The following is a 15,185-nucleotide window of genomic DNA, read 5'->3' on the forward strand; positions in this document are numbered from 1 at the left end:
GTGCCATCGCTGGGATCCTAACTCAGACAGCCCCCAGCTCTGAAATCCACAGCTATCAGCTGGCGATTGCAGTAGCTTCTGCGAGAGAGAATGAAGTGTTGCCTGATGCTGTCGGGGAAGGTGGTGAGGAGGAGGTAGCTAAGAGATGCTAAGGGGGGGGGCATGCCACATGGATGGCAGGGCATTCTGGAGGAGAGGCAGGCATGAGCTTGCAGCCCCTGTGGAACCTCAGGGGAGACTTCACGAGGTGAGTGCATGTAAGAGTCTGAGCTTAAGAGAGCAGTTAGAAGAGAAGCTGGGAACTATAGGTGTGGGAGTCCCTGGTAAATTGGGTGGTCATCAAAGTCGAGGAAGGAGGTGGGCTAGCCTGGGGAGAACAGGTAGAGAAGAGGACTAAGGCAGAGCCCTGGGAACATCCGATTTCATCAATGAATTGATAATAAAGCAACAAACGAGACCAAGAGAGGGTCAGGAAAGGGAAGAGTATGGGGTCAGTGGGATTAAGTGATGCAGAGATCTGAACAAGGTAAAGCTTGGACCATAACCATTGCACCATAATAAAAGTTTTAGCATACAGCAGGCTGGGAGAAAATATATAGTTTACTATAATTGACAAATAAGGGATAGTATGAATAGAGAGGGTATCGGGTCCTTTCATAAACTGATGGTGGTAGAATAAACTGGCACAATCTTATTGAAGGGTGCTATAGTCTTGTTTATCAGATTTAAACATGCGCAGATATGACCTTACAAAATTATACTTAAGCTACAGGAACACTCAGACACATTCCAAAGACCTACATCCAAAGAAGCTCATAGCAAGAACCTAACTGTCTGTCTATAAGGTAACCATCAAATAAATCATGGTACATACATACCATGGACCAATTAAAAAGAATGAGATAAAGTGAAATAAGCCAGTCAGAGCAAGACAAATACCATATGATCTCATTTATATGTGGAATCTAATAAACAAAATAAACTGATGAACAAAATAGAAACAGAGGCATGGACACATGGGACAGACTGACAGCTGTCAGAGGGGAGGGGTGAGGGTGGACTGGATGAGAGAAGATGAAGGCATTGGCCAAAAAACATACACACATAATGCATAGTCACTGACAACGGTGTGGTAATAGCTAGAGGGAAAGAGGGGTGAGGGGTGGGTGGAGATGGGCAAACAGGGAAAAATGGAAACGGAAAGAGACTTTGCTTGGGGAAACGGGCACGCGGGTCAGTGTGCAGACGATGTTTTATTGCACACTTGAAACCTGTATGGCTTCACAAATCAGTGTCACCCCAATAAATTCGATTTTTAAAAAGTGAGATGGCTCTCTATATACTGATGTGGAGTAGGTCCATGATACATTGTTAAGGTGCTGAAATTAGAACTAGTTAAATACGGTCTATTTTTATTAAGGAAGGAAAGAAAGAAAACATATGTGTATATGTGCGGGAAGTCTGGGGAAAGACAAGTATAAGTGGACAGAGGAATAGAAGGGAATTTTTCAAGTTTTATTTTATAGGCTTTTGCTTCACGTGTATTCATGACAATATGCCTACTGTATTTTTATAACATTAAAGCAGTTTTAAGAAAAGGGTTTATTGGATTTAGTAAACCAGAGGTCACTGGTAACCCTGGCAAAAAGCTGTTTCAGCGGAACAGTAAGAAGGAAACCAGTTGCAGCGGGGTGAGCAGTGAACAAGAGCTGGTGAAGTAGACACAGCTGCTTGGTCAAGAAGTTTGCCTATTAAAAAGGAGGGCATAGGGGAGTGGTAGCTAAACGGAACCTAGAACACAGGAAGGAGAGGACATAAGCAAGCTCAGGGGCTGAAGGGAAAGAAGGTGGTTGAAGGACGAAGGGCCAGGAGGCGGGATCCTCACGTATGTGAGAGGCACTGGGTCCCACGGTCAGGTGCAGGCATTCACCAAAAAAGAGGAGGGAGAGACACTTGTCATGCTGACCCTAGAAGGAAGGAAGAAAGTGCACACGTGAATTTAGCCAAGTCTGTTAGCTGGGAGCTGGAGTTGCCTGCATCTTCCTTTTAAAGAAGGAAGTGAGGGTTCAAAACCCTCAGAGACAGAGATGGACTAGGAAAACCTCCACCTTCAGACTAGCAGTCTCCTCCAGAAGCCATTAGACAGGAAGACGTGAAAATTGCCAGAGCTGATACGAATTACCTTGGCCTAGAGTCAGATTCCTAGGACAGACCTCATTACTCCTCTCTGGGAACACCTCCCCTGGTGGGTCTCTTGGATTTCCCCTTTGGCAACTCTGTCTCAGAAGTTTCCCTTTAAAGTCTGGTTCACTTTTTTCCTGTCCAACAGCCCTGACTGCTACCAAGTCCTGAGTCACAGGGGAAGTATCAGAGGCCACTTCAATAACAACAGCAGCGGTAGCAGCAGCAGCAGGTAAGTGAGCTGTTCAGTCTTAGAACTGCTGGGGACATATTTCTGATGGCAGGGACTTGGAAATTTCAGTCTGAGTCCCCTAACAACTGAGGTGATGAACTGCGGACTCTTAGAGCTAAAGAGAACTGTCTTCATCACCTGGATAGCACTGTGCAAAAGAACTTTCTGCAATAACAGAAATATTCTATATCTGCTCTATCCAATGCTATAGCCACGAGCCGCATATGGCTAGTAGCTATCGTATTGGACAGTACAAATCTGGAGCAAGTGAAACCGGGAAACGTCAGCATTCGTGCTGCCTGTCACTATGAAAACCAATTGGTAGAGACAAGGATTGAATCTTTGTGGGCGCTTTATATAGATGGCCAGTGATCTGAGAAGATGGCGGGTTATGTACCCTAAAGACCGTCTTACATCCCATCTCAAGCCGACCTTTTTTATAAGGAGAAGGAAAGTGTAGGTAAGAGGTTTGGAATTCAGGGAAAAGTAGGTGATTGTGGTTGGAATTCAGGGAAAAACGTTAATCCGATAAAAGTTGCAGTCTGGCAATTTTCCTAACATCCTTTCATTTGCTGACCGGTGATTCTTTCTCTGTGTCCTGGGTGGTGGACATTCTCTCCCTGGAGCACAATGGCTCAGATATCATTTTGATGGCTTGCAGTCCCCCTACAGCACAAAGGTTGAACTGCTGTGGGTGTCCTGGAATCAGGGCAGGTCTAGTCATAAATTCCAGTTCCTGGAATAATAGCTTTCTCCGTGCATTAATTACCAAGCCTATTAACCAGAACTAGAAGCTAAAAATTTTCAACTCTTGAGTTGCTGCATCACAATCGCCTCATTTTTCCAATGAACCACATCAAGGCTCAGGGGCCAGTGACTTGTCCAAGCTGATCATTAACAGCAGAACCAGGAGTAGAAGCTGGTTCTTTATTCACCTCACCATCAACATGCATGTGGTGAGCTCAGTGGAAAGGAAACAGCCTAATGGAAATCAAGTGGGCCAGATGAGAAATGTCAAATCTGGGCTCTCTTTTCTACACCTTTTGTATTCAGTTGTCTGGGACAGAGCAATAGCTAACAGAGTTCAGAAACCTCAGGCTGATATCCAGCCCCTCATTATAGTGAACAGAATACAAGATTTGAGGTCAGGTAAAAACAAAAAAAAAAGTCTTAAAACTGCTTCACACCCAGTTCATCTGCGTCATTCTAGGTAAGTTGCTTAACTCCTAGAGTTTTAGTTTCCTCATCCAGAAAGTGCATTTTGTTGTGAGGAGTAAATCATACAGATTCTGAAAGGCACTTTTTCCGGAAGCTAGCCCCTCATAGGCAGATCCACTGCTTTCTCCTGCTTGGGGATGTGGGGAGAGGCAGCATGCTATTCGTTGAAAAACCAGTTCAGTAATAACGATCACGACAATGAATGAAAACATTGGGCTTTCTAGGTGTCTCAAGTGCTTTTCGGTTAATCTCTCATTTCACCCTCGGGCTCATTTTACAGATGAGTAAACTGAGACGCAGAAAGGAAAGGTCACTTGCCTGGAGCTGCTCAGCGGGCAGAGTTCTTAGCCTTCACTGCATTTGTCTCTCTCCGTGTGTAATGGGCCTTGGGTCCTTTGGTGGTAGCATCCCCTGGCCAGGAGAAAGTGCATTCTTCTTCAGCAGGAGAAGGAAAGAGGTAACAAAGAACTTTGCTTAACAGTTGGACTCAGAGGTTCTTCCCTTCCCACAGGCAGTTTAGGTAAGTTGGCCTCAGGCGCTGAGCACTCACTGGGCCAGAGGTTAGAGATAGAGGCTGCTAGGTGGGGGCTTAGGAAGGAGTGACAAAATATGTTCTCTCGTCACTTGACACTGTTTACAAAAATGGGATAGGACTTGGCTGGGACTCTGACTTGGACCTGAAAGCTTTCTTTCCAAATTAGATGGTCATGGCTCCAAAGGTGGTAGCTACGACAGACCCAATGCCAAGGGCACAAGCCAAGAAAAAAGGGCAATGCCCTAAAAGCGTCTCGTGGTCAAAGCAGATGTCTGGGAGTGAGGTGAAAGACCAGGAGAGGTTGAATGGGGCCCCCATTTGGGGGATGGCATAAAGAAGGAATATGTAGTGCTGTAAGGATTCCTGGGGTGGGTGGGGTGGAGACCAGAAGCATTAGGTCCAAGAAAAGAAAGTTAGCAGACTATCCAGGAGCTTAAAAGTTCTATCTCCCTTGTCTTAATGAGCTATTCCCCTTTCAGGGGTGAGAGATGTTCAAGAGAGGTAGTGCTGTTGGATAGTAAGCCCCGGGAAGCCGGAGGCAGCTAGAGTGTGGAGTGAACCAGACAGGACAGGGGCTGCTGAGATCAGAGCAAAGATGAAAGAAATCTGTGCAGTCCTGGGCAAACCATTTCCTTTGTGTGGGTCTGTTTCCTTATCTGTGAAAGAGAAAGATTGGCTAGAAAATGCCACAGGTCCTTTCCCAGCATGACCCCGACCAGTCCCTAAAATGTCCAGTGATCAAAGAGCTGACCTGGGAATTAATTAATCAAGTTATCAAGAGCATCCTGCATTCTCAGGGACTCCACCCAACATTGAGCAATCTAATCCACCACTCACTTCCTCCACTGGGTTCTCATCACCGCAGCCCTTGCAGTCAGGCACGTCTGCTCTCCTGGAGGTGCCCTACAGGTGAAAGGCCCAGAGTCCTGGTAAGTCTCGGGACACTCACCCCTTTCGCCATCAGAATATCCCTGTTCTTGGTCTCCCTTGACAGCAGCCTCCATTTATTCCAGGCATCTTTCCCTACCCTTGGTGGGTCTCACTCATACCCCTAGGTCTCTTCATTCTTTCTCTTTACACCTTCCTATCTTCAAAGGGAGTACTTCAGCTCCTCTCCCCTATCTCTCTCTCCAAAAGCCACTCAGGGCAACTCAATGCCCACCCGCTTCCCTTCCCAACTCAGCCAAGATCTCCACGTTTTGGCCAAAATTAGGTGTGAGAAAGAAACAGACACTGTGGAGTGCCTCCTCCGATACATTAAATGCAAATATGTGTGAATGATATTTACAGAGAGAAAAAAATACTGGAACTGTATTAAAATGACTATTTTGTTGTTTTTATTGTTGTTGTTGTTAAAAAGACTGCCTTAAATGTTTGGAATCCTATAGCATTTTCATGAAATAAACTAGAATCATCTCATCCATGTTTTTTCTGAACTACTGTGGGTCGTTAGGGGTCTGGCAATTTCGCTAAATGAGGGAATCTCCTGCTGGGTCACTGAGAACATGACTGGCTGGTCAGTAAGGGCCAGCCAGCTGAAGAGAATTTGGTTTATCATTCCTGGAAGGGCTGTTTCTTTCCTTCTGAACCTAAGGAATAGTCAAGAAAGCAATCCATAACACATCAAACAATGGGAGTGACTTAATGAGATCTCAAAAATTAAGCTTACAAATATATTTAATATATGAGTTGTGATTTTTTTTCAGTTGTAGTTCTTAACCAGCTGGGCATTCCACCATACCACTGCTGATGTTCATCTATTACATATAAGGGTAATAGTCATCAACATGGCAGGTCACAGACTGGGCAGTCCCCAGGATCTCTCTCTCTTTTTTTTAATATGCTTTATTGATTATGCTGTTACAGACGTCCCAATTTCTTTTCCCTTTGTTCCCCTCCACCCAGTGACCCTGCTCCCTCCAGTTGCCCCCGCCTCTTAGTCCATGCCCATTGGTTGTGCATATAGTTCTTCTCAACATCTTCCTGTCTACTCCTCTCCCTCCTACTATGCTTCTTAATTCCTGTACCATCTCCCTTCCCTTCCCTCCTTCCCCCTCCTTGCTGACCTCCCCCCAATATGCTCTCCATGCCTATAATTCTTTTCCCACTCTCATTGCCTACTTAGTTTGCCTTTGTTTTGATTCCCTAGCTTCTGTTGTTGGTTGTTGTGATACAGTTTTCATTTTAATGTCCATAGTTTTGATCCTCTTTGTCCTAAACAAGTCCCTTTAACATTTCATATAACAGTGGTTTGGATCTGATGAACTCCTTCAGTTTATTTTGTCCTGGAAGCACTTTCTCTGCCCTTCTATTCTGAATGACAGCTTCACTGGATACAGTAATCGTGCTTGTAGGTTTTTGCTTTTCATTATTTTGAATATTTCTTGCCAGTCCCTTCTTGCCTGCAGAGTTTCTTTTGAGAGATCAGCTGATAATCTTATTGGGACCCCTTTGTATGTAATTCTCTTCTTCTGTCTTGCTGCTTTTAAGATTCTCTCTTTATCCTTAATTTTTGACATTTTGATTATAATGTGTCTTGGTGTGGTTCTCCCTGGGTCCAGTTTTTTTGGAACTCTCTGTGCTTCCTGGACCAGTAAGTCTATTTCTTTCCCCAAGTTAGGAAAGTTCTGCTTCATTATTTTTTTACATAATTTTTCAATTTCTAGTTCTTCTTCTTCACCTTCTAGCAACCCTATGATTCAGATGTTGGCCCACTTCTAGCTGTCCCACAGGTTTCTGAGCCGCTCCTCATTTTCCTCACTTTTTGTTTCCTCTTTCTGCACTGGTTGACTGTTCCTTCCCTATGTTCCGATTTGTTGATTTGATCCCTGGTTTTCTTCCCCTCACCACTAGTTTTGCATGTGTTTTCATTCATTTCAGCAGGACAAGCCTTCATTCCTTCCCTAGTCTTGTTTAATATTTGCTATTAGGTCTATAATCATTCATATCATCAAAGGCTCTGAACTGTGCCTCAGAAAGATTTTCTATCTGCTGCTTCGTTAGATTAGATATTTGCTGTCTGGTCAGCTGCGACACGGGGATCTCTATCATGATCTGTGCCATCCTGACAGTTTTGTGTTTACCTTTGCTTCGGGGGGTGGGGGCTGTCACACCTCCTACACTATAGGGGCAGAACCCCATGCACCCGTCACTACCAGGTGACCCGTCTCACCACACTGTGCCACTTTGTATGGGGGTGGGGGTCCAAGATGGATTCCTGCCATTCACTCTCTGCTGAGAGAACAGGAACCTCCTCAGTCCCCAGGCCCTCTGGCCCTCACAGTCCAAGGCAATGGGGGTCTGCCTTCCCCGGCATTGGACACAAGCTGACGGGTCTGGTCTGCAGCCAGGGGTGCTCCCCAGGCACTTCTCACCTCCCTTTAAATATGGGCGTCTGTGCTTACCGCTGTTCTGCTGCTGTCGCTGCAGCCACCGCTGCTGCCAGCACAGCTTGACCTCTCCGCTTCGGCTTCACCCTTCCTACCCGTCCGGATGAGCACCACTTCTTTATAACTTCATACGTTGGACTTCAATGTAGCCTTATTTTCTGGAACTTCTGGTTATTTCTGGTTTTGCAGTAGCTGTATTCCTTCTTAGTTGTGGAGGGAGACAGAGCATGTCAGTCTAGGCCTCCATCTTGGCCGGAAGTCCCCAGGATCTCTTTAATGGTTCCAGAGAACTCTCCAGCTAAAGATCGGTGCCATATCTGTCAGGCAATGTTGACAATCTCATCAAAAGTGATATTTCCATTGTGCTTAATGTTTTTCGGCTTCCTTCTGTCTCTTGGTGATTTCTAGAGGGCTTTGATGGTAAGGACAGAGGTAGAGGTCTCACCCTAAACTGAGCTTGCCTGTTCTGAATGGTCAGTTTCACTGTTATTCTCAGAGCCTTCCAATCACCTTTTGCCTTGATGATGTCATCACCAAACTTTTTTGGGGTCAGACCCAGGGTACTGACCTTGGGGTCAAGGGCAGACGTGGCACCGACTTCCCAATGGGTGCACTTCAGGTATGGGATTTTGATTTCATTGAGGTAGCACTTTGGGGTCATGGTGGAGAGAGCTGGTGTCAGATAAACCTGAACTTGGGATGGCCTCCTCTAAACCTAAAGCTCAGAGGGGTGATTTTTAAAGGAGCAGGTTTGCAGACTGAAAATAACCTCTGGACCCATTCACACTAGTTGAAATTTTGGCTGCAACACTTCTAGGCTCTGCGACCACAGGATGGTTTCTGAGCCTCCCTGGCCCTGTCTTCTCACTGGTAAACTAGAGTTTAATCGTATCTATTTGTAACAATCAAGGGATACCATGTACCTGTGAGTCACAAAGTAGATCTCAGAGTGTCACCTTCCTACCTTCCTTTCCTTAGGGTCCCCCTTTAACTGCCAAATCAACAACTCTACAGACTGGTTAAAAACAAACAACAGAACATTCTCCCTACCACCCCCATGACACCCTCATCCCAGCCAGTGGCTGGAGGTCATTGGCCTGGCCTGGTGGCCTGGTTCTCTTTTCTGAGTTCTCTATTTCTGTCCTGACGTGCATGGGAGTGGAGCTCACCCATGTACCTAAAACTTGGTCCCAGCACAGTTCAGCACTGGATTGTCTAGAATGAGGGCTTATCTGTGAAGAATGTCTTCCTGCTGCTGCCTCTTCTCATAGGGAAGTTTCTGCAACTGCCCCAGTCCCATCTTCCCACAGCTGATGCACATAGATGTGGGGTCCTCCTCTCTGCAGGCACAAGCTCTCTGCACCCATCAATGATCAACATCCTCTTTCAAAGGTGGGTCTTTTAGGTCATGTGTCCCCTTAAGCACATCTCTGATCATCTGCTCACAGAGGTATGCCACCCTTGACCTCATGAGTTCGTTGGCATAACCCTGGGCCTTTGAGCAAACTTGCTCTTGACGACAGGACTAGAATCAGTGATTTCTTGCAGGTTTTACCAGCAACACTGGCCAAGCTAGCTATACTATCTGCCTCTCCCAATATCAGTCCATCTTCCTGGCCAGAAAGGGCTCCTTCCTTATCATCACATCTTTCTGCATTCAGAGATTGATCAAATCTGCTCTATCTGTAGTCTCCATGTGCTGAGAAGGCAATTTATCTGGCCCTCATCACTTCAGGGAGGAAGTAATAGCTTCTCAGGAAGGTGAAGACTAAGAATTCCATCACTTTAGGGGAAAGGGGCATTATTTTTTGAATTTCTCTTGACACTACTCAGCTTTCCTCTTTGCTACATATATGATTGACAGTAACAGATTTTTTCTGCTAAAGCAAAAATCTTCTTAGCAGTTTTGTTGTTAATGATGTTGTTTTAATATTTGATTTGGTTTTGCAAGGCTTTATACACCTTTAGTTAATTTTTTTATTTATTGATTTGAGAAAGAGAGAGGAATCACTTTGTTGTCACGTATTTATGCATTCACCAGTTGTTTCTTGTATGTGCCCTGACCAGGGATTGAACCCACAACCTTGGGGTATTGGGATGATGCTCAACTGAGCCAGCTGGCTAGGGCAGGTTAATCTTTCTTTTTAAATTGAGCTATAACTCACACACCATAAAAGTCACCCGTTTACAGTGTACAACTCAGTAATTTTTGGTATATGCACAAAGTAATACAACCATCACCACTATCTAATTCCAGAACACTTTTATCATTCCAGAAAGAAATTCTGTGCTTATTAACATTCTGTCGGCTCCCCACCACCAGCCCCCACCCAGCCTCTGGCAACCACTAATGTACTTTCTGTCTCTACTGATTTACCTATTCTGGATGTTTCACATACATGGAATCATATAGTATAAAGCCTTTTGTGCCCGGCTTTTTTCACTTAGAATAATGTTTCCAAGATTTATTCATGTTGTAATGTTTATCAGTACTTCTTTTTTATGGTGGAATAATATTCCATTGTATGTATATACCACAATTTATTTACCTATTTATTAGCTGATGGACAGTTAAGTTGTTTCTACTTTTTGGTTATTATGCTCTTATGAAAATTCACGTATACACTTTTGTGTAGGTGAATGTTTTTATTTCTCTAGGGTATATATCTAAGAGCAGAATTGCTGGGTCATTTGCTAATTTTATGTTTAACTTTTTGAACAACTACCACACTGTTTTCCACAGCAACTGCACCATTTTACATTCCCATCAGCAAGGTATGAGGAGTCCAATTTCTCCGCATCCTCTTCAACATTGTCATTGTCCATCGTTGTATTATGAGCATCCTAGTGAGTACTCAGTAATTCTGGAGACTTTTAGTTTGTATGTTTATATTTTCCTCTAACACTGTGTTGGAGGTGAATTACAGACTTGCATATGGGTCACAGGATGTTCATACCTTATGATAAAGAAAGGGCACAATGGCAACATACCTTGTGGTTCAAAAGGAAGTTAATTTAGTAGCTGGTTTACTTTAGCCTACTTCCTCTTTGAAAACTGGGATAGTATTTTAGAGTGGCTGCAACTTCCCCCAGAAGCAAGCTCTCTACTAATCCCATAACAAGGACAGAATCAACAGAAATGGGTTGACCTGGGTGTGCTGGGCAGTCAGGAATGGATGAAGGCGTGCACTGGCAGGACAAGAAGGGTTCCCACCAGGACTGGGAAGCCACCAAAACAAGGACAGTATGTCTCCACCTGCCTTCTCTGTTCCTGCTCTCCCTTCTCCTTATTCTGGAAGCATCTTGGCTTTCCCTGGCTCCTTCATGGCAGCATATGACTGCCCAGAGCTTCCAAGATAATCTGTTATCCTCCCACCCACCTAGCTGGAGAATCAGTCAACCACCTGCTTATGACTTTCAATATAGTTTTTCAAATTACACAAATACTCTCAGAGAAGGCTTTCTGCCTTCTGAAAAACAATGCTGGGACATCCTAACTGATTAAATTTTCTTCTAGCTTGAGCATGCTGAAACTATGTTGCTATTGCTCAGTTTTTCAAGAACACTTCTTTTAAAATAACTTACAGAGAGTTAAACAAAGAAATTAATCTCTCAGCTTTAGTCAAGCCTTGATCTTTTTTTAGGGCCCAACTCAATTGGATTGCCTGCTTAATCCCCACATTGAGCGCTGAACAACACCTCATGTTTCTGACATGAAACTCAGCCCCAACAGTCAGGGATGCTCACCACTGAGGTATCCAAGACAACGGGTTTGGTAGAGATAACCCAAAGGAAAGTTTCCACAGTGATGTGAGTGATGGCAATGTCATGGAAAGTGCCAGGAACCTCTCTGACTATGAATGGAACTATATTCTTTTCATGAAATATACAATTTATCACTAAATGTGCCTCATAACTTTAGAGTTAGAGGCCCTAGTATTCCCTGAAGTGAAAGTTACTTCCATGTAATATACAAGCTGATGCAAAGAATCCTATCCAAGGCAGAGGGCTGGAATCGGGAGAGACTCAATTGTGCAGTAACATTCATCTCTCTTCACCAGGCCACAAATATGGAGGACTCATATATGAAACACATGTTCATTGGGGATGATTTCTGGTACTACGACAATTACAGTAATGACAATTACAGTGACACTTACCCATCCATTGACCCTGACGCAGTCCCATGCCGGCCACAATCTCTGGATACCAACAAGTATGCTTTGGTTGTCATCTATGCCTTGGTCTTCCTGCTGAGCCTGCTGGGAAACTCCCTGGTGATGCTGGTCATCTTACACAGCCGGGTCAGCCGCTCTGTCACTGACGTCTACCTGCTGAACCTGGCCCTGGCCGACCTGCTCTTCGCCCTCACCTTGCCTGTCTGGGCTGCCTCCAAGGTCCAGGGCTGGATCTATGGCACACCCCTGTGCAAGGTGGTCTCGCTCCTGAAGGAACTCAACTTCTACAGTGGTATTCTACTACTGGCCTGTATCAGTGTGGACCGTTACTTGGCCATTGTTCATGCCACACGGACACTGACTCAGAAGCGGCACTGGGTCAAGTTCATATGCTTAGGCATCTGGACCCTATCTCTGATCCTGTCCCTGCCTGTCTTTGTCTTCCGCAAGACTGTCTCCATAAGTGATTACAGCCCAACGTGCTATGAGGATATAGGTGCCAATACAACCAAATTGCGCTTGGTGATGCGGGTCCTGCCCCAGACCTTTGGCTTCCTAGTGCCGCTGCTGATCATGCTGTTCTGCTATGGACTCACCCTGCGCACACTGTTTCAGGCCCACATGGGGCAGAAGCACCGGGCCATGCGGGTCATCTTTGCTGTCGTGCTCGTCTTCCTGCTCTGCTGGCTGCCCCACAACCTGGTTGTGATGGCAGACACCCTCATGAGGCTCCAGGTTATCAAGGAGAGCTGCAATCGCCGGAACGACATTGATCAGGCCCTGGATGCCACTGAGATTCTTGGATTCCTCCATAGCTGCCTCAATCCCCTCATCTACGTCTTCATTGGCCAGAAGTTTCGCCATGGACTCCTCAGGATCATGGCCACCTATGGCCTGATCAGCAAGGAATTCCTGGCCAGGGAAGGCAAACCTTCCTTTGTTAGCTCTTCTTCAAGGAACACTTCTACTACCCTCTAAGGCCCCCACCCCTGATGCAGCCCCATAGGGCTTCTCCCCTCCCATCACCACCCAACATTCATATCTACTGGCTATTCACAGTCTCTGTGTCAGGACAGCCCCTCATTGTGGTCACAGGAAGGTGCTGAGGCCGCAATCTTACCAGGCCCCATTGTATGGTTGAGAAAGCCCACCCTGTAGCCTCACCTCTTATGTAATTCCCATGTCGACTGCTAGAGCTCTGTCCATTCTTCCACTGAGCCCATAGCACTCTGTCCTCTGAGACATTTCAAAGACATGCTTTTAAGTGAGTTCAAAAAGTTCCCACCCTTGGAAGCCATTAGTGGCAAACACCATAGTTGCTTCCTCAACTCTCTGTTTCCTTGCTTGCTAGCAAAGTCTGCTTCCCTCGAGAGAGGCCAAAAATGATAGATACTCACTTCCGTGACTCCTTTAAGCTAGGAGTGGCCATATCATCCAGTTCCGTCTACAGACTTACAGGCAAGCGTGTGCTGGTAGGCCAAATCCTAGGGGGGAAAAGGTTCTGTTTGTAGCATTTGCCAAGTTCTGTGTTATAAATGCTCCCACCATGGCAATTTCAAGGGTAGTGGTGTTTAGCAACCAGCCCACAAAATTCTAGAAAATGTAATAATCTGTTTTCACAAGCGGGTACAAACTGGCTTCAGCAAAAACACTGCTTAAGAGGAAGCCTGCTGGGGCCAGGGGACTCTGGGAAATATTCCTGATTTAAAAAGAGAGAGACACTCCACATCCTTGGGTCTTGTGTTTGAATATGGATTATTTGAATATGGTATGATAGGTGGTACTGAGGCAGCAATTTTGTGACAATGAGTCAAAAAACCTAACACACTTAGACTGATGGAATCAGGAGATAAAAAGAACTTAAAAATGAAGAGCCCAGAAATAAACCTAAGCAAGCACAAGAATAAAACTGGTCTCTTACTTATATCATATACAAAAATTAACTCAAAACAGATTGAAGACCTAATCATAAGTACAGAAATTATATAACTCTTAGAAAAAAAACAAAATGATAAAAGCTTCATGATACTGGATTTGACAATGATGTCTTGATATGACACCAAAAACACAGGCAACAAGAGAAAAAATAGATAAATTGGTCTTCATCGAAGTTAAAAACTTTTGTACATCAAAGAACATTCTCAACAGAGTAAAAAGGCAAACTACAGAATGGGAGAAAATATTTGCAAATCATATATCTTATAAGGGATTAATATCCAGAATATATAAAGAATTCCTACAACTCAACACAGGGAAAAAAAGGCCTCATTCAATAATGGGCAAAGTATTTAGAGAACAGATGTGCCTCCAAAGAATACATACAAACAAAATAACAAGTGTTGGTGAGGATATGGAGACAGTGGAATGTTTGTGCAATGCTGGTGAGAATGTAAGATTGTGCAGCCACTGTGGGAAACAGTATGGTGGTCCCTTGAAAAAAATTAAACCTAAAATTACTATATGATCCAGCAATTCCAATTCTGGGTTATAGCCAAAAGGACTGAAAGCAAAGACTCAAATGGATATTCGTACACTAACACTCATAGCAGCATTATTCCAGCAATAGCCAAAAGGTAGAAACAACCCAAATGTCCATCAATGGATGACTGGATAAACAAAATGTGGTATATATATACAATGGAATGTTATTCACTCTTAAAAAAGAATGAATTTCTAATATATGCTACAACATGAATACACACCTAGAAAATATGCTAAGAGAAATCAGTCAGACACAAATACTGTATGATTCCACTTACATGAAGTACTTAGAACAGACAGAAAGTAAAATAGTGAGTACTAGGGGGCAGAGAGAGGGGGTACTGAGGGGTTATTGTTTAAAGGATGAAGAATTCAGCTGGGGATGATGAAAAGATTCTGGAGATAAATAGAGGTGATAGTTGTACAACAATGTGAATGTACTTAATGCTATTAAACTGTACATTAAATGCTAAAATGGTAAATTTTGTAACACAGTTTTGTTTTAAAAAATAACCTAGCTACAAAAAAAGCAAACCCTGGAATGACCTATCTATAACTTCCTGTTAAGTGAGATAATTAAATACATATCTTTTTTTTGCACAAACCACTTTTAATTGGGTATTTATTACTTACAAACAAACAAACAAACAAAGAGCATCTAAACTGCTACAGAGAGGCCAGGCAAGGGTGAGCAGAGATCTCTAATGGGAGTCTTTACAATAAATCAGCAATTTTCAACCACTGTCCTGCAAGAATTTTTTAAATATGCAATACCTGACTATCTAGTCAGGGGCACTGACTTTTTTTCCCCTTAGATTGTCAAATACAAAAGTGACAACCTGCAGAACAACAATAGTCCTCTGGTGTGAATGAATCAAAATGATACCCATTTTTTTTGTCAGATCAGCAGAATATATAATGTTTTTAATATTCTTGGTGTGCCACAGAATTTTAGTAATTACTTTATGTGT

At 44.0% G+C, this 15,185-nt stretch overlaps 1 protein-coding gene across 3 annotated transcripts; it reads left to right on the forward strand.

Annotated features, from left to right (window-relative positions):
- Window positions 1-1,793: 1,793 nt before the first annotated feature.
- Window positions 1,794-13,483, forward strand: CXCR2 (C-X-C motif chemokine receptor 2). Of its 3 annotated transcripts, none has more exons than XM_090283671.1 (3): window positions 1,794-1,885; window positions 2,330-2,413; window positions 11,617-13,483. In XM_090283671.1, the coding sequence occupies exon 3, from the start codon at window positions 11,626-11,628 to the stop codon at window positions 12,709-12,711; it is 1,086 nt and encodes a 361-aa protein (XP_090139797.1). In that variant the 5' UTR covers window positions 1,794-1,885; window positions 2,330-2,413; window positions 11,617-11,625; the 3' UTR covers window positions 12,712-13,483. The 3 variants fall into 3 exon arrangements, with proteins under 3 accessions (XP_090139797.1, XP_090139787.1, XP_090139778.1); XM_090283661.1 differs by lacking the exon at window positions 1,794-1,885 and adding an exon at window positions 2,101-2,245; XM_090283652.1 differs by lacking the exons at window positions 1,794-1,885; window positions 2,330-2,413 and adding exons at window positions 3,904-4,151; window positions 4,964-5,095.
- Window positions 13,484-15,185: the final 1,702 nt, after the last annotated feature.

The sequence above is a fragment of the Furipterus horrens genome, unplaced genomic scaffold (genome assembly GCF_987537825.1).
Source record: "Furipterus horrens unplaced genomic scaffold, mFurHor1.1.pri manual_scaffold_1, whole genome shotgun sequence".
In the NCBI taxonomy this organism is placed as follows: domain Eukaryota; kingdom Metazoa; phylum Chordata; class Mammalia; order Chiroptera; family Furipteridae; genus Furipterus; species Furipterus horrens.